This window comes from Ursus americanus, chromosome 7, assembly GCF_024610735.1.
Source record: "Ursus americanus isolate L20-20 chromosome 7, mUrsAme1.1.p, whole genome shotgun sequence".
NCBI lineage: Eukaryota > Metazoa > Chordata > Mammalia > Carnivora > Ursidae > Ursus > Ursus americanus.
In genome coordinates this window covers 51,300,672-51,326,219 of record NC_142133.1, presented here as the reverse complement: position 1 = coordinate 51,326,219, position 25,548 = coordinate 51,300,672, and the positions used below count along the sequence as shown (strand labels likewise).

Here is a 25,548-nt window from a genome sequence, read left to right as displayed (position 1 = left end):
AGAAGCTCTGGACCCCGACAGGAGCCCACACAGGTCTGCTCTGAGGGACTAGATCAGAGCCTTTGGCCACGGAGCTAGATGTCTTATAAGGATATCGTGTATAAGCTTCTCTTTAAACTTACATGGGCTGTCGGTGACTCTGTAAGGTTTCCCCCGGGCCTGCCCAGATGAACCGTGGTTGATGCTCCTCCATGGTGGCCTGCGTGGTCAGCGATAGGACCTGGGCCACGTGTGGCGTGGGGCTTGGCGCGCAGCATAGGCTGTCGAGGTGGACAGTTCTAGTCACATGCAAATGGGACCCAAGCTGTGGGGTTGTGTTCATTACCTTGCCTGTCCATGGGAGTTCAGAGAACAGTTGTAGCAGGTTATATCCTTCCTCCCCTCCTATTCTCCAGTGTTTTATCTCACAGTTTAATGTTTGAGAGGATATTTGAGGGGCCATATCTATTCAAATGAGATGCAACTTGTTTGTTCTCCGTGCTTTTGGTAAAGTAAATGTAAGCTAATTTCATTGCAGAATCACACTATTCTCTGGTTGTAAACCTTCTTTTGCATCTCTAAAAAAAAAAAAAAAAGAACCAATGTCAAAATGCAGTCACTAATAATTTAAGGGACTCTAGCTTCCTAAGTAGGCTGGGGGATATTGGGGGAGGCGTAGGGACACACTCTAGGTTACAACCTGATTTTTTTCTATAATGAAGTCAAATATATTCTTCAGATTTTATGCAAATAGCCTGTTCGAAACACCAGACTCTGGAGAGTGACACAGTGACCCCCCAAAGCTATAGACACCTGTCTTGATATCATTGGTTAAAAAGAATCCCAAGTCTACAGTGTCACTGGTGGTCCCTGTATTGGGGGTAGAAATCTGGGAGGACTTTCCCTAGTGGAAAGTCATGCATTCAGATGACGTGCTGTCTTCACGGTGGGGGGTTGGGGGGTTACTTCTTGGTGACTGGTGTACAGCACCCCCCCCTTGCTTTATAACGGTTGCTTTATAATGGATTTTAGCATTTTAAATATTGAGTGTCTTTATTTGCTTAATACTATCACAGTAGCTTTTCTAAAGTGTTGGTCTTTTACTGCCATGAGCCTTGCGAAGCCTGACAGGATATTTTCCCGTTTTTTCAGTTAGAGCAATAGAGGAAGGTGTCGTGTAGTTGTCATGTGTTCAGTCCACTTAAGGGCAGTGGGGAAGCGTATGAAACGGAGCTGTGGAGTCTGAATCCTTGGAGCAGGAGGTGAGAGAGGCACAGGTGAGCGCAAAGTCCCAGTGCATGTTCCCCTTTTCTTTTGTGACTCCGTGTACTTGCCCCCAAACGACCCCGCCAGGGCAGAGTGTCCCCCTCTGTCTGGTAAGTGTGACCGCTCCAAGTCTGGTGTATTTTTGTAACTTTTTGTTTTGAAATAATTTCAGACTTCCATCTCAAAATTTCAAGAGTGGTACAAAGAACCCTCTTCTCTCTGCCACCCGAGTTCCCCACTGTCCCCCCATTGCCACACTCGCTTTAATGTTCTCTCCCCCTTTTATACCTGTGCACGTATTGTTTTCTGAACTCTTTGGGAATAAATGACAGGTGTGCTGTTCTTTCAGCCTTAAATACATCGATGTGTATTTCCTAAGAATAAGAATATTCTCTTACATAACTGCAGTGTAACTCTCAAAATCAGGAAATTAGCAGTGTGACAGTACTGTTATGTAATCTGTGGACTTCATCCAAACTTTACCAGTTGTGCCAAAAATGTCCTTTATAGTAGCAAAAAAAAAAAAAAAAGTTTTTTTTCTGGTCCAGGATCCAGTTTAGAGTCATGCATTAAATTTAGTTGTCTTATCGCTTTGATGCTATTAATTTGGAACCATTCCTCCGTCTTGGTGACCTTGACATTGAAGGGTCGGGACACTTATTTTATAGCTTCTCCCTGAAGTTGATTTGTCTGGTATCTCCTCGGGATGAGATTCAGGTTTTGTGTTCTGGGCAGGAATACAACAGGGGCATCCTCATGTCCTCTTCCGTCCGTAGCTCCGGGAGGCACGGGGAGTCCATTTGTCCTGTTACTGGTGATGTTGACTCTGGTCAAAGGCGGCACCTTCCACTCTCAAGTCAGTACATCTCCATCTGACGAGAAGAGAGGTGTGTGTAGAGGATGAGGAACTTCCTTTCCCCATCATACGTGTATCCCGTTCTTCAGCCTAAATTCCTGGGTCCCTGTTTAATTCAGCAGGTTACTCTGCATTACTCTGAGTACTTCCTTTGATCCTCGGATTGTCACAGATCTGGCTGGTGGCAGCCCCATGGTGCCTTTTCACCTGTCATTAAGCATTAAGGGCCTTCGTCGTGCAGGCACGTCTAGAACGTGGCACAGGACAAAACCCAAGTGCCCGTGGAGGTGGTGGAGCTCCCACGAGGCGTCTGTTGCTGAACGGCCTACCCATTCCCTCGTGCCCGGGCTTCAGGGAATGCTGGGGAGCGTGGAGGTCAGTGGGCTGGTGGGGAAGAAGATGTCTCAGAGAAGCTCGATGTCTGTTTCGAGCTTTATGAAGAGGGTGAGTGGCTCGTGTGTAGCTGAGTGGTGGGGTGTGGGGCGCTGTGTGCTTACTGCCCATCCTCAGGGATGGGTAGGATTCGCAGCCGTGGGCTAGGGGTGCAGTCCACGTCTGTGCAGCGTGTGCTGGGCCCTTCAGAACGTCAGAACATGTGCTCGTGGGGTAATGAGTCCCATCCTCTCCCCTAAATCTGCTCCCCACCCCCCCATTACCAAGGCTGTGATCATTTACCTTTGGTGGCCTCCTCTGGGCCTTGCAGGCAAGTTGTCCAGCCTGAGTTGCTCTGTGCACAGGTAGGCCGCTCTTGGTTGACAGTGACTTGGGGATGCCCTGGCCGTGGCCTGCGGTGAGCAGCAGCACGTGAAGCTACGTCAGACCCTCTAGATGGGCCAAGAAGTGAATGAACACACTTTCATTGTTTGATCCCAAGAAACAGTGTATCTTTTGTTTACACTGCCTGCTTCCTACTACTTCTGTCCCAGGCATGTGCAGGCATGAGTAGACAGAACTGCAGGCCGACTGAAGTATAGCACCAAACCAGACAAAGTAGAGAGGGAGAAGTAGGTGGCTCGCAGACCAGTTTAGACGGAAACAAAAGTTTAATGGAAGAATCACCCATTTGCATTTTCCTGTACGATCCATGAACTTGAAGTCTCCCTCCGCTGTTCTTCCTATGACGTGAATTCCCTGTGCTGCCGGATTCCTGGTTTTATAAATAATATTCTTCGGGGCGCCTGGGTGGCACAGCGGTTGATCGTCCGCCTTCGGCTCAGGGCGTGATCCCGGCATTACGGGATCGAGTCCCACATCAGGCTCTTCCGCTGTGAGCCTGCTTCTTCCTCTCCCACTCCCTCTGCTTGTGTTCCCTCTCTCGCTGGCTGTCTTTCTCTGTCGAATAAATAAATAAAATCTTTAAAAATAAATAAATAAATAAATAAATAAATAAATAAATAAATAAATAAATAAATAAATGATATTCTTCTGTAGATAATGGACAAGGGAGAGATCTAATCGGTAGCTTGCTTGTTTGGGAATAGGATAACCTTGAACATAAACCCAGAGACACGTGTTCTCTGACAACATTCTTTTGAGTCCCTCATTAATTGAACATAGGAGCTTAATAAATGAGCCACTTTCTGTTACGGTCTGAGCAAGGAATAGTGAAAAATCTGCTTATGAAATATTATATTAAAACTAGACCTATCTCGTCGGATGGTCAGTCGCCCAAGAGTTGATAAATGACAGTTTTCATAGCAAAAACAGTTGTGAGTAGCTTAAACGAATTAATGCCCGTCACTGATCTGTGATTCATTTGAAGGTTCAGTGAGTGTTTCCCTTACGGCCGGAGGAGGTGGTTCAGTGTTGTGGTTTTAAGAGCCTTCCGACGCCCCTCCATCATGGTGTCACGGTAGCCTGTGTGATCCAGGAGTCACCCTTCCTATGGCTCCGGCCCTTCTGACACCTTCAAGACAGCACATGGTTCAGATTATCCCTATGGCAACTGTGAATGTCAGGTTCTCTGAGCAAGGGTCTTCCATGACTTTGGGATACAGTGTGATCTTAGAGGAAAGCAGGGCTCGTGGACAGGTGTGAGAACCTTGGGGTGAGGCCTTGAATCCTGAGTCCATCCCTTATGTCCTCGAGGAGCCGCATTTTTTCTCTGCCTCCTAGGGATGTGGCGAAGGCCACAGGGAAACATTCGGGGGTGGAGCTAGGAATTGCTGTCATCTCTTGCGCATCGTTCTGGTGTCTCTCTGAACTATGATTGAAACGTTTCTCAGTTGGTCTTCCGAGTTCAGAGAGGTGCTAACTTGGTCCACTCGTCTTTCAGTACCCTGCTTGTGTCGGCCCTGCTGAAGCGTGCCGTGTCTGTCTGTGCACAAACAGGAGACGAGACTGGGGCGCTGGGGTGTGTTCGAACGGCTGGGTGGGCATCGCCCTGGATGCGGCGGCGTTCGTGCGCGCGGCCTGCGGCCAGTGCTCCCTCCGTCTGTGGCAGGTGGGTCCACCTGCACGGCTGCAGGGGGACCCGGGCCATTCACACAGAACCATTCAGAGGTGCAGGTGCCCGGAGGGGGACTTCAGAGAGGTGTGACTGGGGTTTTTTAATCTCTTGAGGAGGAAACGAGGATGCGCATGAGGTGAGGCGAGGCCTGGCTGCAGCCGTCTCTCGCCATCCTTCGCTAGACTTCTCCCAGCTGAACCAGAGCAGGGAGGTTCGGGTTGTGGTTACAGTGCAGTGCATCTCATCAGCATTTCTCTGAGCCTGGGCCATCTCGGAGCGGTGTATTCTTGCTCTGAGGCTTCTATTTTGTCTCATGGAGCCCCACGCGGGAGCTGTAAGAACCGTCCCTGGCTGCTCTGTGGTTGGCCACCGTGCAGCGCCACACTTCCCGGGCGACGGTCGGGGGTCCTTCACAACAGCCGGCTTGGGGTCCGGGGTCTGAGGGCTGGTGAGTGAGTTCGAGATCTGCCCCTGCCGGAAGAAAACCCAGGGCACACCAGGCCTGACTGGAAGTCAGCCGGGGAGGTGGTGGTTTGTTCGACAGAAAGCCTGAGCTATAATAGTTTCTTTGAAACGACGCATCGAAAACGAAGGAGAATTGGATTCGTGCAAATGGCGTTTTCCTGTGACTGCACCGCCTGGGCAGGTCAGTGGCAGCGCCGGGGAGAGCTCCCTCCTGCTCCCCCCTGCGCTGCCAGTGGGAGCACCACTTCCGGGGGAGGGGCTCCTGGCACCCTTTCCACAGCTGTGTTGACATCATAGCGAGTTAGGCACAAGCTATGCAAATGCCCCCGTTGCCGTGGCGATGAATAGAAAGTGAATTTGGGCAGCAGCAGCGGCCTGACACCTGAAAGCAGGAGGCTGTCAAACCTTCTCTAAAATCTGGGCCAAGGTGGAGAGACCCCCACATCTTCCTAAAGATACTCCACACGGCAGGCCCTTTTCCTCTCTGATCTGTGTCTCCGTCACCTGTCATGTAAGATACTATCTAGATGGACAGGTCATGAATGGGTAGAGGTGGTCTTCCATCAGGATCGCTGGGGCCACTCTCTGCCCCCACCCTGCACCCTGGTCACCTTGGCTTGTGGCAACACCCAGCCCTGTCCCGGAAGATGCCGCGACAGCCCCAGGGGAGCAGACACCATCCAGACACTCCCAGGACACATCCTCACTTGCTGGTCTAGAGCAGACGTTCCCTGTTTGTCAGAGTCTCACAGTCCAGAATTCCGTCTCTTCTGACACGTTACCCCTCAAAGATACATCCTTTTAAAAAGAGAAAAAAACATTTAAGACCTCTCGGGTATTCAGTGTTGAAATTCTGCAAGAAATGAACAAGTTAAAAAAATGCTGTGTGTCTCTGTTCTATAGGTATTCCTTGCTTTTTTGTTTGTCTCTTAGAATTTGCTCTTGAGCTCTCTGGTATAATGGTGAAGATTGGGCCGTGTTTCCTTTGTTACTTTGACTGCCGGGAAACTCTTAGTAAAACTCCGGCTCTTTGGCAGTAGATCTCAGCCCTGGTTTGTCCAGGGTAAGTCTCTCTTTCTTGATGTCATTTCTGATCTCTCTTAACTTTTATGTTTTTTGCACCGTGTCCCTCTGTGTGTTTTTGTGGTTAAGCTCCCTTGAGTAATGCCAAATGTGTATGTGTTGTACTTCCTGAGTCCTTTGGCCCAGTGGGGTTTGGACCAGCCTTTGGAGCGCGGATTGGTGAGCTCGTGTGTTCTACCCTGTGTTGAAGTCTGTGTTGACTTGATCTTGATTGCACAAGCTTGGTCTGTCCCCTCATCTGTGAAATGTGGCCCACAGCCTTGTTGTGAAGACTGGAAAGGTGTGTGGCACGTCATTTTGTTCAGTGGTGGCCGTGAGTGACTTTTCTGGACCCCAGGCTAGGGCGCACAAAGTCTGAAGGCCTGGTGTATCTTGGACAGCTTTTCGGAGGCTGGGCTCATCCGTGTCTGCAGGAGAGCGAAGCCAGGTCCAGAGGTGCGCTCTGCAGGTGTGCGGTGGTTATCCTGACCACTTCTCCGGGCAGCCTCCAGTCAGGGTCTTTTTTTGTACCTGCACACCTGCTTCCCTGGATTGGGCAAGAGAGGATGTTTTGCTCTGATTATTTTTGCATTAAAATGGTGATTAAATTCGGATACCTGGGTGGCCGTCTCAAGTGTGAGTTGAAGATGGACCCTGTGCAGACCCCACTGTGGCGGCTGGCGCTCTGTCCTGTCACCCTCTCTCCTCTTGGCCGGTGCAGACGGAGGTAGCCCGGCCCCAGCCCGAGTCCTGTGTTTCAGGGCCGCAGTGGCTCAGAGTGCCCCAGCTCCTGCTAAGTCTGCCGGGACCCTGCTCAGGGCCATTCCTTTAGCACAGCCCTACCCCCAGCTGCCACCCAGGATGAGTCCATGTCCTCTGGTGGGGACGTAAGGGAACTGTTTGGGGATTCCCTGCTGAATGCTCTTGACGCTGTCTCCAGGGACTCTTTTCAGATCTTCCAAGAAGAGTACCTGAGTCTCCACCAGGGAAGCCCGTCTCAGCTCTGCGCCTTCCCGCCCTGGCTCTCCCGGGGCTCCACTTGCCTCTCTGGCAAGCGCTGCTTTCTCTGCCATTTCGTTTAGCTGTGTATTGCTGTTGTCCCGTTACCCTGTTTATTTGTGTGGCTGTGCCCCACCAGAGTGTAAGCTTCATAGACAGAGATGCTGTTGCGCTCCTCTTTCGACAGCAAGGCCCCTCTGCATCTTGACTCCACTTTGGCACAGGCCTGCCATTTTACTGGAACGTGTCGGTGTTCTTTGCCTGCAAAGTGGGAACTTGAGTCCTGATTCTAGAAGCAGGGCAGCGGCAGCAGCTTTCTCACGGGCTGCTGTCACTGTTGGTGGCACCCACAGGTAGCCCTTGGGCTGGGCTGTGCATCTCTGTTCTGCACTCATTGCTGACGACATGGGTATTGCCCACCAGGCCTAGTGGATGCAGACACAGCTTTCAGAGTCGGGCCCCAGCACACCCCCTCTCTGTCCAAGCAGACATGGGGGCTGCAGGAGCCCTTGGCCCAACAAGGAGCATGGACTGTCAGAATTGGTTCCTAAAGGGAGACACAAAGCTGAATGTTGAAGGAGTCATCTTCTGGACACATGGGATGGCCATAAAAGTCAATTACCCCAAAGAATATGGTTCCTGACCTAGACCATGGAGATACAAAGACCCAATAGAATGGGGTCCTACACTTCAAGCACTTGTGATTTTGTGCCTGTGTGTGCGCATGTGTGTGAGCAAAAGAGATCACCGTAATGCATAAATTGTTTATGCTTAGTAGCATATTTAGTTTTTTAAATAATCTCCTTTACCCACATGCGTCCCATTAATGTGTCTTCCTAAAGTACTTTTATGAGTTAGATTAAAACAGCGTCACACAACTCTGATGTAAGAAGTGTTTATTTAAAGAGGGAAGGACCGAGAATGTCTGTTAAGCATGAAAGGGTATATTCCTTTGCTGGGGCTGCTGTAACAAAGTGCCACCGACGGAGCGGGGGCTGGGGGGGGAGGGGCGGTTAAACAACAGAACTGTGTTTATTCACAGTCCTGGAGGCCAGAGGTCTGAGGTCTCGGGCCGACCGTGCTGATGTGGTGTGCTCGGAGCTGATTCTGGGGCCCGGCTGAGCGTCCTCACCCACCGCACCCTGGTGCCACCTGCCCCACGCTAGTGTCATCGGGCACGCACCGTGGGCTCACGTGGGCGAGCTGACACATCCGGCTGCAGGTGCTAAGAGGGCAGCAAGTCTGCAGGAAGCAGGAGCTGCCCGTCCTCCAGCTGCTTCGGAGCCGTGGGCCGTCCACGCTGAGCTGCGCCAGCTTCAGCCAGCTGTGCCAGCGGTCAAGGGTTTTCGGGACTGGCGTGGCCTTGGAATTCAGTCGTAATGGCTTCCTCCATTGACTGTTGTCCAAGAGCAGTTTTTCGCTGGCTTAAGAGCGTGTGCCGTGTTGTCACGCGCACTGCCTAAGAGGGCAGGCGGCCCGCTGTCCTTCCTGAGTACTTGTAGCATGTTCTCGTTTGCCAAAATTTCCTGCATGGCCCCCAACCCCTCCCCACCTTCCTTTGAACACCCCCGAGGTCCTTTACGTTGAGACACAAGCAGAACTCGAAAAACTTGGAAAGACATGTCTCGTGATAAGACTCTTAACCGTCAACAGCGATACCGTCGACCACCCGATGTCCTCGAGGGGCGGGTGGGAGATTTCTCCTCTCAGACGCTGCCAGTTCTGGGGTATAAAATGAGCTGAGTATAAGCAGTTGGGATCTGTCCCAAGTGTGGCCCTGTCCCCTCGCTGGTGTCACTTTGACCCCATTCTCTGGTCTTACCGAGGCTGGTAGTGACACCTGGCTGACTTGAGATTTCCCACCTTGAAGTGATTACTTAGCCCTGCGTACGCTTTCTTCATTTTAGTAAGTCGTGGTTTTATTTTGAATAAGCCTCTTTCAACCTATTAATATTAGTCTCAACTAAAATTAACCTTCCCCTAAATTATTCTCACACAGAAAAAGCCAAGTAATTTTGAAAGTTAAATCAAAACAAAGCAATCTTGTGTGTAAAACAGATAAAAATCACAGACTGTGGTTACGGAGCGCCTGTACAGGAATCGCTTACAGAAAGCCGATTTCCTCCAGTCTGGTTATGGAAGGAGAACGGGAAATGCCCGGGCCTTATCACAATCCCGTCCTGTCAGACGAGTGCTTGAGAGCTCGTGTAAACAGTCGCAAGCAGGGGCTCCGCTCGCAGCTGGCGTCTGTGGCCGTGTTCGCATGTGACGGGGGACACTGGTTCCCAGCCCCACGCGTGGCCTGTGGTTCCACAGTGGTACATGGGAAACTTCACCTCCCTGAGCGAGAAGGGCTCGTGGAGCGCCCCAAACAGGAGAGAGCTGGTCTGGGGCGTAGCTGACTTATTAAGGAAACAACCTTACTTGAGGATGGGTTGCAGACCTGAACCGTGAAACAGGTTGTCGCTCCTGGCGTCGAGGCAGGTGTGTTCCTTTGCTGCCTTTGGCTGCTCTGAATTGACACCTCGCACTGCCTGCAGAATGCATTAGAACTCAAAGGTGGGCCCCCCGGGAAGACCTGAGGACCCCCGAGACGTTTAATCTAGCAATTTCCTTTTGAATAGTTTCTCTGCTTGGCGTAAACACGGTGGTCACTGGCAAAGAGGCCCTCTTAAAATTTTTGAATTGCTCTTTGCTCCCCACGTGGGGTGGGAGGATGGGGCTGGATGCCGCCTGTGTCCGTGACCGTGGACGCGGTGCTGAGCCTCCAGCTGTTTACATAGCGGAGCCGCCCACCAGCAGCTGGAGGCCCAGTGGCACATCCATGCACCACTTGATTTAGCTTCTTAGGACAAATGACCCCAAATCACTGGTTTCTCAAGTAAACTAGGGCTGCCAGAAATTCACCTTTGCGGGAGTCAACGTATTTGAATGTACTTGCCATCTCTCTTCTGTCCCCTCCACCCCTACCTCTTGTTCCCACGGGACACCAACTGCCGTGACTTTGGGGGATGGCTTTTCTCAGCACCGCACACAGGTTGATGTGTTTCCCGATAGAGGCGGTTCCGGCAACGATGACATCGCCTGTAGAAAGAATATGTGTGTCCTTAGAGGGGCAAACTGAGCTTCAGGGGTTCCCTTTGAGGTTCCGAGCATTCTTTGGGTTGCTGTAAAGAAGCAGATCATCTGGCATACTCATGTAGCGACGTCTCCCCGTGCCGGGGAAGTTAGAAGGACTTCGGCCTCGCAGTCTCAGGGTCAGGACCGGCGTCGGAGGGTGCGGCGCTCGTGAAGGGGTGCCCTCCGTAGCTGTGAAAATGGGATTGGTGGTTCCCTGAAGTATAGGCGTCTCCCACCCAAAAATAACACGAGGGCTGAGACACTAAGAAGCTTTCCTGTTGTTGTTTCAGGTCTTTTTGAATAATTACCAAGCAGCCGAAGCCCACCCCCAAATGATTATCTTGCGACTGTTACGTTACATCATCCGCCTGGTGTGGAGATTGCAGTGACGACGGGTTCCTTGCGGAGCCAGATGTGTGCAGACATTTCGCTTGTTCGAACCAACAAGCCCCAGCACCCCGGCGTGAGAGGTGCCATTGCCACGCAGCCAGTGGTTCTTTCCCAGAGAGGGCGCGGGGAGGCCGGCCGACGCGTTCCCGAGGACGCCGCGCTGCACGTGGACTTGACCTTTCTTTTCACCACACTGCAGAATTTCTGATGGAAGCTTGTTGTGAATGTAAATGAGGGAGGAGTCTCTTTTTTTTTAAAAAATGTACAAATCATGGTTCTTTGGAGCAGGATTTTATGCAAGAATGGTATTTACACGCAGTGTGGGTTTTTTTCCACCTCCTTTAATAAGAACAGGTTTTTCAAAAAGGAAATGGAAACTTTTTAACCAACTCGTGAATGATTTTTTTGTACTAAAATTTTAAGAACCTATTGCCTGCTCTCAGAGAATTGTGTAAACTCTGCAGTGGAAACTGAGCCAGCTAATTGATAAAGCTGCCTTAGTTTATTTTTAGAGATGACTGTACAGAATTTTTAAACGGGAGAGGTATGAGATAGCCCCCTCCCTTCTCTGCCATTAGCTCTTTGACATGCTTTTTCTTTTTTTTTATCATTAATACCAAAAAAGTTCTTATGAAACGAAACTGATTAAAGGGGCGGATGATCTCTTGTCAGCCTGTATCGATATCCCACTCCCGTTTTGTAAATATTTACTTACCTCCTTACATTCAGTTGCATCTGTGGCAAAATTTTAAAACTCTTTTTTCGCGTATTTTCCCTTGTCTCCTTTTGTGATGCTCCTCTGGTCTGTCTGGAGGCCGATGCACAGATTTGGTCCAGTGTATTCTCATGATGAAAGGGAATTGGGTCAGAACATGAGTCAGGATCTGCCTCTGGCCTGCACAGCCCAGTTGGTCTGTCTGTCGGTAGCTTACTCACTGGGACGTGCGTGATGTTGGTTTTCGCAGGTTTCGTGGGCTCATCGTTTACAAGTGTTCTGAAGAAGGAGTAGCAGTCATAGCACGGATGGGTACTGTGCCCCTCGGCACTGTGGCCTTCTCTGGTTGCAGGCTCTCCCGCAGTCCCAGGTGCACCGCCAGCAGGGGCCACAGGTGGTGAACGTGCCCCTTCACAGCTGAGCTCGTTGGGCTGCAGGTGTCGGAGCTCCAGCCCTCGTGGGAATTGGCGCGAGCCGTGGGCGGGGCTTTAGGCGGCTGATTGCTGGGCATCCAGGCTTTTCGTCCAACTCCAGGTTCATCTGGCCTTTGATGCCTGACACTTGGTTCCCACCCCCGTAAATCCACTTTGAAATGAAGGCTTAATTCCGCCTTCAGCAGTGCCGTAAAAATACTGCATTGGAGCCCGAATCCGAAGTGGCCTCTCAGCCCTCTGACAGATGTCTCTCTGTCTTGTTCCATTGCTCTTGGGACGGTCGGCTGTTGTTGGCCCCCCCTTGGCGCATCTGCCTCTGTTGGGCGCACCCTTTCTTTCTCCACACCTGCCTGGGAGGAGTGCAGTGAATGGAGGGCCCATGAGTTGGTCCATCATTTCAAAGGCAGTTAAACAATTTGGGGAGACCTTAGAGATCAGGAAGCAGTGAAAGAGGAGAGGTAGAGATCATTTCGTGAACCCTATAGTTCTTCCAGATTTTGAAACCTCAGATCCTTAAACAGCTTTTTAAAAGAAAGACATGATTTTTCAAACAAGTCAGCAGTGCCAACAACTATTGTTTTGCTTTGGGCCCCTCGAGGACCAGTGTTTCCACATGATTAGAGGAAGTGGGGAAATCCATTCACTTGTATCTTGATAATTCTGTATAAATATATATATACGTATATATATCTACCTACAGCATATATGCATTTTCTTTTAGGTAGAGATATTTTATTCCAAATATTCTTCCTTTCTTAGAATTTTCTTTTCCCCCCAAATCTCATTGGGGTCTTGAATATTTTTGAAGCTGTGTTGCGTGTCAGCTCTGTGTTCCTGACGTGTCTCGAACCCCTCGGTAGGGTCATGAAGTCCACACGGTTGTAAGGCGGTGACGGACGTGCTGGACACACACACACCAAAGACGTATTTGGTTCTGGGCGCCCCCTCCCCCCCCAGGATCTCCGTACTCGGTGCCAGTCTCTCTGACTGGAGCACTTTACTCTGTTTCTTCAATACTGCGGCTCCCTGGGCGCGGGGCCCGAGGGCTGTGTGCCGGCCGCGTGTGCAGGTGTCCCTCTGGCTCAGTGGCCGCCTGGCCTCCGGGCTGGCCGCGGAAGCAGCTTGTGAGGAAATCAGAGATTCTATGAATTTGTAGTATTAAAGGAGCAGGATCTTGCACCAGGACTGAAGAGAGATGACTGGGTGTCTCTGTACTGTACGTATCTGTTTATCACGATGCCTCCCTGCGGAAGGTGTGCCTGCTGTGGTAGACCTTTGACTCTTTGTTGTTTATGCCTCTAACTTTTTGTAGGAAAAAAAAAAAGACTAGATCCCTTTTTGGAAATTGAATGCGGGTTTTGTGCCTTGACCACCTCTTCTCCCATGAGGTTTGTAGAAAGTGTCCTGTGACTTGTCACAGAAATGCAATAAATACATGCAGAAGAGTCCCATGACTAATTCTTCCAGTTACCTGTACTCCGGCCCGGAAGTGAGTTCGCCAAGAACTCCTTCCAGGGTTGCGGGGAAACCAGACAAAACTTCCCTCTGATTAAAAAGAGTGTACACCATAGAGAATAACGTTCTCCTGTTTCCCCTTCTTGATATTGTATATATTTTGACTATTTATTAGATTAGGAGGTCACATTTTACTTACCAACTGAGCCAAATGTCTGTGTGCAATTGTGTTTCCTTTACCTTTCTTGTAAAATTTTGTACAGCATAAGTGAGTAAAGATCACTGTTTTTACTAAACTTTTTCAGAATTGAGGATTGTACATATTGTAGATTCTTTTTTCTGTGTAATGTGTCCTACTGTTTCATAATGCTGTAACTTGTAGAAATATTGTATATTTATTTCCTGCTTATTTAATGTCTTACGTTCTGAAAAGTGTTGACCTCCCTGCTCCCTGCCCCCTGCTGTACCATTCATTGCTTTAACTCTGAGGTGGTGACTGTGAGCCCCACGCTCGTCCCCAGGCTGGCCCTCCAGCTTTGGTTCCTGGTATTTCTGGTCACGTGGGTTTAAATTCTTGGGGTTTGCCACCCTGATAACGAAGTCTGTGTTGAGCCATCGATGAAAGACCATAAACATGGCCGGCTACAAAATTCTGCAAGAAATAGCCAGTGACTTTCTATTCCAAGAGAGCCAGCTTCTCATGGAAGCAAATTCTATTAAGGCCAGGCCATATCTTATCTTATTTTATTTTATTTTATCTTAATGTATTATTGGCAGTTGGGACATATTTTTTCCACTGGAAATGTATCCCTGACAATTCAGTGTTCGCAGAAATAAAAACAGGCCCCTTCTGGGGGTTGCGGCCAGGAGTTGTTCAGGGCAAGAGGAAGGGACAGGTGAGCCAGGTCGTTCCTGCCTCGAGAGGGACATCAGGACCACCTCATGCCACTAACCCTTTTTGGCAACTGGTGAGTAGTTGAATTATCCCCCACCCACTGTGTCCTGTGCTTTGAGGTGTGGACTTAACGGTCTTCAGGAGCAAATTGTACAGACTCCCCGCCCCCAGCCCTGAGCCATTTGGTCCCTACCTTTGATCAGCCTGCTTCGGGTTGTCTTCCTTCTGCTTCTCTGTTGGCTTCGAGAGAGTTTGGGGGTCCCACTAGACTGGACGTTAAGATGTGAAAGCTCGCGGAAGCTTCAGAGAGACTTCCTAGTGGTCCCGTGTTGGTAGACGGTTCGAGCATCCTCGCTGGTTTAGCCTGGTGCCTGTGTGTGTCCAGTCCCCGCTCACATGTGTGCAGGGATGGGCCCACACGTGACGCTAAACCAGCCGAGGGGACTCTTACTCCCAATGGCATTTTATTCAAGAAGCGTCCTCGAGATCCCCGCTAGGTAACTTGACTACTTTTATTTGGGAATCAGACTTTAGAAGCTCTCCGAAGTTGTATGTCCAGGTTCTGTGACCTCTAGTTACTGTATCAGAACTCATCAGGTACACATTTATAAATAGCACTGATCTGTCTGTATACTGACCCGTCACTAACTTGTTTCCTAGGACCCAGCGTATGTAGCATTTGTATTGCGATTTCCCTGGCTTACTTGTGTTTTGCACTGATGAATTTTGACAGGGTAATTGCCACTTTACTTGTGCAATACTGCTGTAAATAACTGCAGATTTTTTTTAAGAAACTTAATCTTTTATGTTCTTAATGAAGTTTATATAAATAAAACTTTCAACTAGTTTTGGTGAGCTGTGTGATTTGTTTCACAGAACGGTGGAGAAACAGCTGGTTATATATGAATATATACACACCCACACCTCTGCCCTTTATCAGTCACGGTGCATTACCTACGTGTAGGTTTTAGGAGTTCTCGCTTGAAGACAACTTTGTGTAGCATACTTAAAAGCAAACCACTCTTAAAAGTTCTGAAGTGGCTGGCAAGACCTTCTGCACAGTTTTCTACCCACATAGTCAGATATGACTCAGCTGGTGGGGGTGGGGTACTGGAGCCGGTTCTGTATTGATCAGGGGGGCAGATTCCCTGCCATCCCAACCTATCTCGTAGTTGGAAGGAAAAAAACAAAAAGATGGGGAGTCTGGTTTGACTGTGGTAGAAAGGACTTGTCGCAGAGCCCAGGGGATCTGGAGACAAGTCCTGGAGCCCTGTGTGTGACCTGATCCCAGCCACCTGGTAAGGGCTCCCTGAGGGTTGGGGGCACTGTGCTGCCCGGGAGGTGTGAACTGGTCCAAGGGATGACAAAGAAATGAAAGCTTGGTTCGGGGGGGTAGAGGCTATAAAATCCGAAACAAGCAATTACATAATTGACCACTTTTGCCCTGGAATAAAGGCTGGGAACGTTAAAGACTGGCCGAGCTTTGTTTTAAACCGGTCATCTGTTCATGCTTTCCATTTTAATTAGGCAAGCAATACACGGATATGGTCTTGTAATTATAGATACGTGTGTGTCTACATTTATTTCAGATCGTATTTATTTCAAATCCAGCTTGCTTTGGCTCCCGTCCCCAATCCTACCTCCTCACCAACACACGAGTTTGAATTTTTCCAGATTCTGGTCGTTGCTCGGTGTGTTTACTTACACTACATTGGTTTTGCTTTTTCTAGAAATGCCATAATTCGTATGCGATTCTGACTTAGCCGTAGGTCTTAGATCTTCCCATCATGACCACTTCATGCTAACCTTTGCATCAAGTGCATGCAGATATGCTGCCCGTCGCCTGCTGTCCTGCTGCCCGGCCGCTCCTCGCCAGCAGGCGGGAGGTTTGCGGGCTGGTGTGTTTCAGGGAGGTGGGGTATCCGCTTCAGCGGACTTGGGAGATGCCCCCGACCAGGCTCCGCTCACTCAACCACCAGCAGCGCGTGAGAACACCTGCTTCCCCTCACACACTCTGCCAAGTGTTCGCACGTTGGTATCAGCCTGGAGGGGCAAGAGTAGTATGGTTAGTCGAATTCAGATTTTTCTATGGACAAATAGGATGATCTTTTCAGATATTCTTGGCATGTGCCTTTTTTTATCAAGGCCTTTGCGTATAGTCAATGGGGTTTTTCATTTTTTTCTGTTGATGATGAGCTCTATAAAGCATGAGTCAAAAATCTCTCACCCGTTGGAAAAAACTTTCCTTTTAGTCTGTTGCTGTTTCCCCCCAACATTGTATTTTCAAGATTTTTAAACATACAGGAAAGTTGAAAGAATTGTACAGAGAACCCAAGTACACCCACCCCCTAGATTTTACCTTGTGCAATTTGCTATACTTTTTTTTTTTAAGATTTTATTTATTTGACAGACAGAGGGACAGCCAGCGAGAGAGGGAACACAAGCAGGAAGAGTGGGAGAGGAAGAAGCAGGCTCACAGCAGAGGAGCCTGATGGGGGGCTCGATCCCAGAACGCCGGGATCACGCCCTGAGCCGAAGGCAGACCCTTAACCGCTGTGCCATCCAGGCGCCCCGCTATACTTTTTTTTTTTTAACATCATCCATCCATCCATTAATCCATCTTACTTTTCGATGCATTCCAGAGTAAACCGTAGTCCTGGTACTCATCCCTAAATACTTCAGCACCCATGTTATTTAGAGTTGGTTCATTTTTTACTTTTTTATAAATTTCCTCTTTTGAGATAAAATTGACACACAATAAAACACAGATGTGCATTTGCTACATTTTGACCAAGGATAAAGCTGTCACCCAAACCCCTATCAAGATGAGGGACATTGCGATCATTCTAGAAAGTTCTCTCATGCTCCTTCCCAGGCAATCCCTCCCATCCCACCCCCAGGGGTGACCTCAGTTCTGATTTTTTTCCACCGTAAATTAGTTTTGGTGGATAGTTTGGATGGAATCATGCAGTTTGTGTTTTTTTGTGTCTAGTTTCTTTTTTGCTCAGCTCAATGTGTTTGAGACCTGAGTTATAATCAGTAACTTCCTTTTTATTAAGTCAAGTGTTGTTCTGCTGTATGAACGGACCGCACTTGGTCCATTGCCTTGTTCATGAACATCTGCGCTCTCACCAGGTTGGGACTAGGAGGAATAAAGCTGCCGTGCATATCTTCTTCACGTCTTTTTGTGAACTGTGAATGTATGTTTTATTCCATCGCCTGCCTTCTTACTGCGTGCAGTGCACTTGATGTAGTTGTTACCACTTTAGAAGTCAGATTTTATCTTACTTAGGCTTCTGGAGTTCGTACCTTAAAAGACCTTCCCTTTGCTGGGCGCCTGGGTGGCTCAGTCAGTTGGGCTTCTGCCTTTGGCTTGGGTCGTGGTCCTGGGGTCCTGGGATCGAGTCCCACATCCTACTCCCTGCTCGGCGGGGAGCCTGCTTCTCCCTCCCACTCGTGCTCTCTCTCTCAAATAAATAATTTAAAAAATTTTTTAAAAAAGACCTGTTCTCTGCTAAAGTTTCAAAAATATTACATTTTATTCATATAATTCTACAGTTGTTTTTTTTTAATTTTTAATCTGGATTTTTTTTTTAATGATATGCAGTATGAATCTAACTTTGTCCCCGCCCCCCCCCCCCACACCAGACAGCTAAGACTCCTCTTTTCTCCTTTTTCTCAGCTTGAAATGGCTGTTGGACATCCACCAATTCTCGTATAGGTGGTTCTGTTTCTCAGTTCTTTTCTTTTCCACTGATGGTCTTGTTTAATCTACATTATGCTGATTACTGTAGTTTTTCTTAACTGAAGTATAGTCGACACAATATTATACTAGTTTAAGAATGTACAAGAGTGATTGGACATTATAAACACTACAAGATGCTCACCACAGTATGGCCACCATCTGTCACCATGCAAAGTCACCGCGACATGAGTATATTCCCTGTGCTATACTGTCCATCTGTGTGGCTTTATCTGTTTTACAACTGGAAGCTTGTGCCTCTTCACCCCCGTCACCCATTTTGTGTATCCCCCACCCGTCCCTCTAGTTTTATGTTTTAAGTTTCTTATCCTTATTTTTCAAGATTGTCACGGCCATTCTACATTTTGTCTTTAATGTGCATTTTCGAATCAGTTTAAGCTTGTAAAGTTCTGTGGGGGGTCTTGTTTGGGATGATGGTGACTATATATTCATTTAGGGGAGCACTGTCATTTTTGCAAGATGTTTTTCTTGGGGGTAGTATTTGTATCCAGCGATGAGGCTTGCTTTTGATGCTTTTAGTAACTTGCTTTTTCTTCCCTAGAACCTGCATATTTCTTGTTAGCTTTTCTTTATGGGAGGGAGGGGGATTATCCAACATCCAGCTCCCCATCCTCCCTTTCTTATCTCCACCGCAATTTCCCTTTCTCTCCCCGACCCTGGTACCACTGAGGGCAGACCCATGTCCTAAGCTCGGCCAATGCAACCAGTCTTTGAATCTGGAGCAAGCGAGGCAAAGATGGGCTGTTGGGAGGGCAGCATCCTTGAGGTTGTGGGGGCATGTTGGTGTTCCCTGGCCGTGGTGCTCGGCTGCCCAGCCACCAGCATGCCAGTGCCCGGTCTCCCAGTTTCCTGTGTGCTCTGTGAGTCTGGCACCCACCCCTCTGAGTTGCTGAGTTGCTTTCTGTTGCTGGCAACCGAAAGCGCTGACTCATTCCTACCTGTCAGGAAGGGCTGAATAAAAAGATGGTAAGGTGTCTCTCTAAAGAAAACAAATTCAGAAGGGGAGAGGTGACTAGCTGATTGTTAAAATTCTCCACTAGGCAAGGCCAGAGAGGGTCTGTGAGAAGATGGAAAATGACAAGGCAAAAATTCTCCAACTAATTTCTGCCATGAGGGTCTCCTTCCCTGAACACTCTGTTTCCTGAGACAAGCCCTGAGTCCTTAGAAGTCATTGCCAAGAAGATATATTAGAATGTTGAAGACCCTTGTTTCTAGAGTGTTCTGCCATATAATATCTATGATACCAAAAGGGTCTCAGCAAGGGCAAATCATCAGAACCGCTCCCCTTTGTCTCAAAGCAGATTTGGGGAGCTCTACAGCTCTACAATAACCCCCTATCTGCTAGCTAAACAAGATTGAACTTGGACGGCCCCTCTTAAAATACACCCTAAAGATGTCATGTTCCATTGTTGACCTTCTGGCCCAGAAAGACATCAGAGAGTTTATGCAACCTCATTTCTCTCTTAGTAATTTAGGTAGCGGTTTTCCTAAAAAATTCATTCATTCAATCCAAGTATGTAGTAAGACCCTACCATATCCCAGGTACTAATGAAAATATGAAAATCCTTAAGACTAGGACATGCTAGGGAGCTGTGTTGCTCAGCTTTCACGGGCAGGAAGCAGAAAGACCCTGATGAAATTCTGTGGTGCAATCCCAGGGAGGGAGCTGTTTCAGGAGCTGGGAGAGGTGATGGGGAGGGATGTGCAGCTCCATGCATGTCTCCCCCACCTCCCACCCGGCCCCAGAGCCCCCTGTAATGACACCCATAGTGACAACTAACCACTGGGCTTGTATGTGTGAGGTCCTGTTCAGAGTATCTCATCATCTCATATAGCCCTTTGAAGAAACTGCTCTTTTTACCCCCAAGTGTCCAGATAGGGAAACTGAGTCACAAAGCATTTAAGCTACCTACCCAGGGTCACCGAGCTCATCGTCATGGCAGTGACTCTGCCAGACCACATAGGACTACTCCCCTTCCTCCTTTCAGGTGCCGGCAGAGCAGGACAGGAGTTTGAGACCAGGCAAGGTCTGCCTCGGATGGGATGCCCGTGAGGCTGCCTTGCCCCGGAACGGTTCCAGGCTTTCTGGGAACTTGTGACTCTCTGTGGCCTGGTCCAAACCACCTTGTGGGGCAGGAGGGGGTGGGCGCTGTGGGCCCCAGCGTTCACTTATGTCTCCAGCCCCGGGGCATTTCGGCTTTACCAGTGGCACACCCCGTAGAGGCCCCTGTCCTGCAACTCTCCGTGACCTTGCCTGATGGCCTCCTGTGGATATGTGGGTTGTCCCAAGAGTTCTGGGTATTGTCTGAGCCTCCTGACTGCTGCCCATGACTCTATAAGGTATGGCCTCAGTTTGACGAAAGCTGTGGTCCCCTCCCTCCACCTGCTGCCCCCACTCACTCCAGGACAGCAGCCTCCAGGCATTTTGTCCACAGGCCAAGCCAGGAGGCATCCCAGTGCTGGGGTGATGGAGCGAAGGGGTCACGGACACTATGGACGTGGTCTCTCCCACCTACGAGTGTCGAGTGAGGTCAGTCAGGGAGGGCCTGTAGGGCATTCACTAGGAACAGAATCTGCTCACTTCCATTCCCATCTAGCCCTTGAACCTTTCTTCCCAGACCTGAGGTAGGAGTGTGCTCTGAACGAACCCAGAGCCTCCCCAGCCTTCAACCTCCTGCCTCATCTACCAGGCAGCCCTGGGACGCTGCCTGTGTCTGGGCCCAGAGCCCCAGCTGGGTACAAATATCCCTTTTGCTTGTCTTATCCTGGTGCACAGCCCTGGGTCCCAGGCCAGGGCAGAATTTGGCGTTCAGGTCACCCAGTTCGCCCATTTTCCCCTTTCTCCAGTGGAAGCTGCATCGTAGCAGTCAGGAGTGGGCTCCTGGGGGCTCAGGCAGCCATCGCCAAAAGCTGCTGCTCTTTCAGAGAGCTGAAGCGGCCCCAATTTTCTTCTTTTCTCTTTTTAAAAGAATTTTACGGGGGTACAAGTACATACAGTGAAATGTGTAGCTCCCTTGACAGACTGCCATGTGTCTAGAGCTGAGGAGTCTGCTCCCCGACGGCTCCAGTTGTAAGCATGAGCAGTTCGGTCCTGCCTGCCCAAGGCCCAGGCTCGCCCCTGACCCGTCCACTCGCTCTGCGGGCCCCAGGCTGGGAGCCGTTTCTGCAGAGGCATGAGAGGCTGGAGATCTGGCTGGGGTCCTCCAAGGGCGTTCGGGGCCTCTCAAGGCCCTTCCAACAGGAAAGGGAACCCCCTTTGCTATTTGAGTGGGCTCCAGGCAGCCTGTGGCTTGGTCAGAAACTCTTCCCCAAGTTACTCAACCGTGACCTTCATGTCGATATGTGTCACTTATTTCTGCTGAGAAGCCTGTCCCAGAAAGCCCTGGATGTAGACGATCTGGCACATTCTCTTAAAAAGTAAATCCATTCTATTATCTTGACGTCTGGACCATTGGACGAGGAGAGCCATGGTGCCAAAGCTTCCTAGGTCATTGGCTGACATTTTGAAAAGCTATCTGAGGAAAAAACATTGCTTTCTTCTTCATTCAGGTTCCATAAAATCTCTAACCCATGTGAGTATAGGTGAAAGGATTTTACTGTCTTTAATCCAAATAGTCTGAAAAACGCTTGCATTTGCTCCTTCGTGCGTTCCCTCATTCACTGAGTGTTTACTGAAACATCCGTTAGGTCCCAGGCCCGGGTTTTTCCAGGGGCTCAGGACTCAGCCAGAACCAGACAGCTGAGCCGCCTGCCCCCATGGGCTTATCCTCAGTGGGGGTGGGGACAGAAGAGAAACAGATGAACAAAGGAACAGACGATGGAAGGTGAAGGAGATGGCAGGGCCAGGTGTGGTGGAGCCGGTCTGGTGGTGTGGCTAGAGCAAGGAGCAGCCATCCAAAAGCCCAGGGTAGTTCCAGACGGAGAGACCAGAGATACGGAGGCCGGCATGGTAAGGAGGCCGGTGAGGCTGCTGCCAGGACCTAGTGCCATAGGGAGCCACTGGGGACAGTGCGCTGGGCCACAGGGCCAGGTGGGCCGTGCCCAAGAGACGGGGCTCCCTCGAATTCCACAGGACAGTGGAGGGCTTCCGTTGCAGAACCAACTAAGCTGGTATAAATAATTTTGGAAAGACTCGTCTGAACTCTAGACTAGGGGAGACTGAAGGGACATGATGACAGACTGTCGTAAGTGATCTGGGATTTCCGTTTGCTATAAAGGACATGATTGGGGGGTGCCTGGGGGGCGCCGTCGGTTAAGCGTCCGATTCTTGATTTTGGTTCAGGTCATGATCTCAGGGTCCTGGCATCGAGCCCTGTGTCAGGGTCCTCGCTCAGTGCGGAGTCTGCTGAAGATTCTCTTCCCTCTGCCCCTCCGCTCCCCTCCCCACCCCACTGCGCACTGTGTGTCTCTCTTTCTCAAATAAATAAATAAATCTTTAAAAAAAAATTTTCTCCCTCTGCCCCTCCCCCACTCGTTTTCTCCCTCTCTCTCTCTCTCTCTCTCCCCCCCGCCCCTCCCTACCACTCGCTCTTGCTGTCTTAAAAAAAAGTCTAAAGGACATGATTGTGACAAGTAGTAAAATCTGAGTAAAATATGTAGATTAGATAATAATGTTGCATCAAGGTTAATTTCCTGATTTTGATCATTGAACTCAGGTGGTTTGCGAGGATGTCCTTGTTCTTGGGAGACACACACTGAAGTATTTCGGGGTGAGGGGCACTGCATGTCTGCAGTTTACTCTCAAACATTCAGAAAAACATATAATGTGCACATATGTGTATTATATCTTGGAGCCAAAGGGGAAGGATAAAGCAATTGTGGCAAAACGTTAGCATTTGGGGAGTCTGGGTGAGGACAGTAAGGAAATTGTTTATACTATTTTGCAACCTCTTTATAAAAAGTCTGAGTTTATGTCAAAATAAAAAGTTAAAAATTTAAGATCCCTCTGCAGTGCCCGGATGGTGGCAGTGAGCAGAAGTGTTAGATTCGGGGGACAGGAGGCCTCCCAGGAAGCTGGGGAGCTGGACGGAGGGAGAGGTACTCGGGAGGGAAGGGAGACGGGGCCTCCCAGTGTGGAAGGAGAGAGAAGGAGAGGACTCGGGGGTCCTAGGGGAGGACTTGGGCCAGGACTTGGGGGGTGGGGAGGCAGTTCCTGAGAAGAGACACACGGAGTGGGGGAGGAGTAGGGCTGGGGGAGCTGGGGTGGAAGAAGGGCTAATGGGAGAGTTCTGTTCTGTTGAGCTGCCAGCTCAAGTCAGGGCTGATCCAGAAACAAAGTGCTATCAATTCATTTTAAAGGGAAAATGTTGGGTTTTTGGAAAGGAATCCCAGCCGCTTGGACTATAAACCTCTGGCTGATTGAAGAAAGGCCGCAGCATCAATATTTAGGCATTTGCTTTAATGAAACACTTTAAAAACTTATAAAACACAATCTGAGGAAATGGGGTGTGTAGTCGTGAGAAATGCGGGACGGGTCATGCCATCCTCGAGACCCGTAGGGAGCGTCTATTGAACTCTGGCCACCGGAAGTGGGGGTTTGGAGGCTCAACCCTGGAGGATGTGAGGCCTTTACAGAATAACCCACATCCGGGGTCCACGTCTCCCAAACTGCAGTGGGATTCGAGTGTTGTATTTTTTACTCCTGTGTGTGGCAGGGCTTGCTGCAGAAGCAGCTGACTCAGGACTCCCACGGATAACTCCAGAAACCGTGTGGCCCGTGGCAGCGTCACGGGATCAAGCGCATCAGCCCCGGGAAGAATGTGCTGAAGGACAGCGCTCAGTCAGGTACCTTCTGTTTGTTTAAATTTTGTTGTAGTTGCAAAATGTTCAATCCTCATTTCTGTTTCCCCCTGTCAGTTTGCACTGGCACTGGCATTCACGTCTCCTGCCAAATTCGGGGTGAGTGGGAGGACAGACAGAACGGGCTGGAGGGCCCAGGGCCAAGGCCACTGCAAGGTGTCGGTGGGGCTCTGTGCCTGGGGAGAGCACAGTTGATCAGGTAGGGCAGATCCAAAGGGTTCAGCAAGGTCGGAGGCAGGAGAAGGGGTCGCCAGCTGGGCTGTGTGTGTGTGTGTGTGTGTGTGTGTGTGTGTGTGGCGAGGATGGGGTAAGAGGGGGAACAGAATCCTGGCCTCACAGCTCAGGTGGGCATGGCATGTGAGGGGATCCTTGAATCAGGGGTAAAGTGCCTGGTCCCCTGAAAAGCAAGGAGGACACACAGCAGGCCCTGAGGGCAAGCATTCAGGCTTGCTTGGAGGGGGTACACTGGCACTTGTACTGGAAAAGCGATCACAACCCACATGAACCCCAGCTGGAAAGGAAGCTCTTCAGGGGAAGGTCACCTTACACTTGCTCAGTGCTAAGCAAGGATGCTGGGTCAGCCCACCACACACTGCGTCTTTGGGAGCCCCAGTGGGGCCAGCCTGGACTCCTTGCAGTCCTTCCCAGAGCAGGACTCCTGCCACCCACCCGCCTGGCCGGGGGAGGGTTCAGGCCGGCAAAGCTCCCAGGTGACTCAGCCCGACTCAGGCTGCCAGTCACCGAGCTCTGGGGCTGGACTTCCATTGGCTCCCAGGTAGATGCTCTCGTCCCCGACCAGGGATGTTAGTAATTCTAGCACTTTCAAGTGCATCTCTCTGCTTTCCGGGTTGTAGGGTCCAGGCAGCATCCGTGTAGTTTAGCAGATCTAACGTAGTGCCCGGCACCCAGTAGGCACTCGCCACGCGACCCAGGGGTGCACCGGTGACAATGAAATGTCCGATTAGGATTCTGCAGTACATCGTCTTTCATGAAAGCCCAAGTCTGTTCTTGGCTACTTGACCATGATTTGTGCTTTTTGCCTTTTAAGAAACAGTCATGGGAACAGTGGCCTATTCAGATTACAAACTTCTTTCCTAAGAGGCAGGTCCCAACTTTGGCAAAGTGGTTCTTGGCGGAGTGGGGTGGGGGGAGGTGCTCTTTTACTTTGTGGTGGCCCCTTCCTCCGTCCACACAGCTTCTGCTCGGGACCCAGGGCCACTAAGCTTCCTCCACACCCTCTCCTTTAAAGGCTGCTGCCCAGAGCCCTATTTGCTGGCAGGATGCCGATAGAAAAAGCCCCCTGGAGGACAAAGGCCTGATGACGCCTCGAAGTCAGCCTCCCACAGTGCTGTCGGCACGGGTGCTCAGGTTGCTGTCTAACCTCCTGGCTAGTATAGTCTTCGGTAATCATAAGAAAATGACATTTGAGGAAATCGTTCCCAACAATATGGGTGGTTTCCCAGAATCCCCCTGGGGAGTATTCGCTCCCACGTCACAGTCTTGCGGTGCCTGTTTCCACTGTGGTCCTCCCCGAGAGCCACAGGGCTGGCATCTTCAGCAGCTGCCGGTCTCTGCTCACATGTCCCCTTCCCGGTGTGGCCCTCCCCGATGGCCCCATTCAGTCTCACCTTCTGTTCTAGTCTCTGGGCAGTGAGGCTTTGCACACGCCCCTGGATCCCCCACTCTGGTGTGCATTAGAACTTAGGGTGCTGTGGGACGACAGGGTGGGACTCAGGCCCTCATCTCTGGTGGTCCAGGGATGGGCAAGGCCTGGGCTCTGTGCTCCATGAGAACAAGGACTGTGTGGGCCCGTTCCTTGCATCCCAGCACTGGCACATAGTAGGCACTCAAGGAACATCTGTGGAATGATGTCGTTCTTTTCTCAGGGAAAGCACGTGGCT

At 50.0% G+C, this 25,548-nt stretch overlaps 1 protein-coding gene across 11 annotated transcripts in view; it reads left to right on the top strand.

Moving 5' to 3' along the window:
- Positions 1-25,548, top strand: part of BCL2L11 (BCL2 like 11) — a 124,018-nt gene that overhangs the window by 31,399 nt on the left and 67,071 nt on the right. For 6 of the 11 annotated variants that reach the window (XR_015725243.1, XM_087863679.1, XM_087863678.1 and 3 more), the window contains one exon: positions 23,503-23,632. Coding sequence is in view for 8 of the 11 variants with exons in the window: in XM_087863679.1 (XP_087719805.1) it covers positions 23,503-23,632 (130 nt within the window). In the remaining 3 variants the exon portion in view is untranslated. Of the gene's footprint in view, positions 1-1,131; positions 1,257-10,486; positions 14,933-23,502; positions 23,633-25,548 lie in introns of those variants that run through there. The other 5 variants (XM_087863674.1, XM_045808946.2, XM_087863680.1 and 2 more) reach the window with 3 other exon arrangements.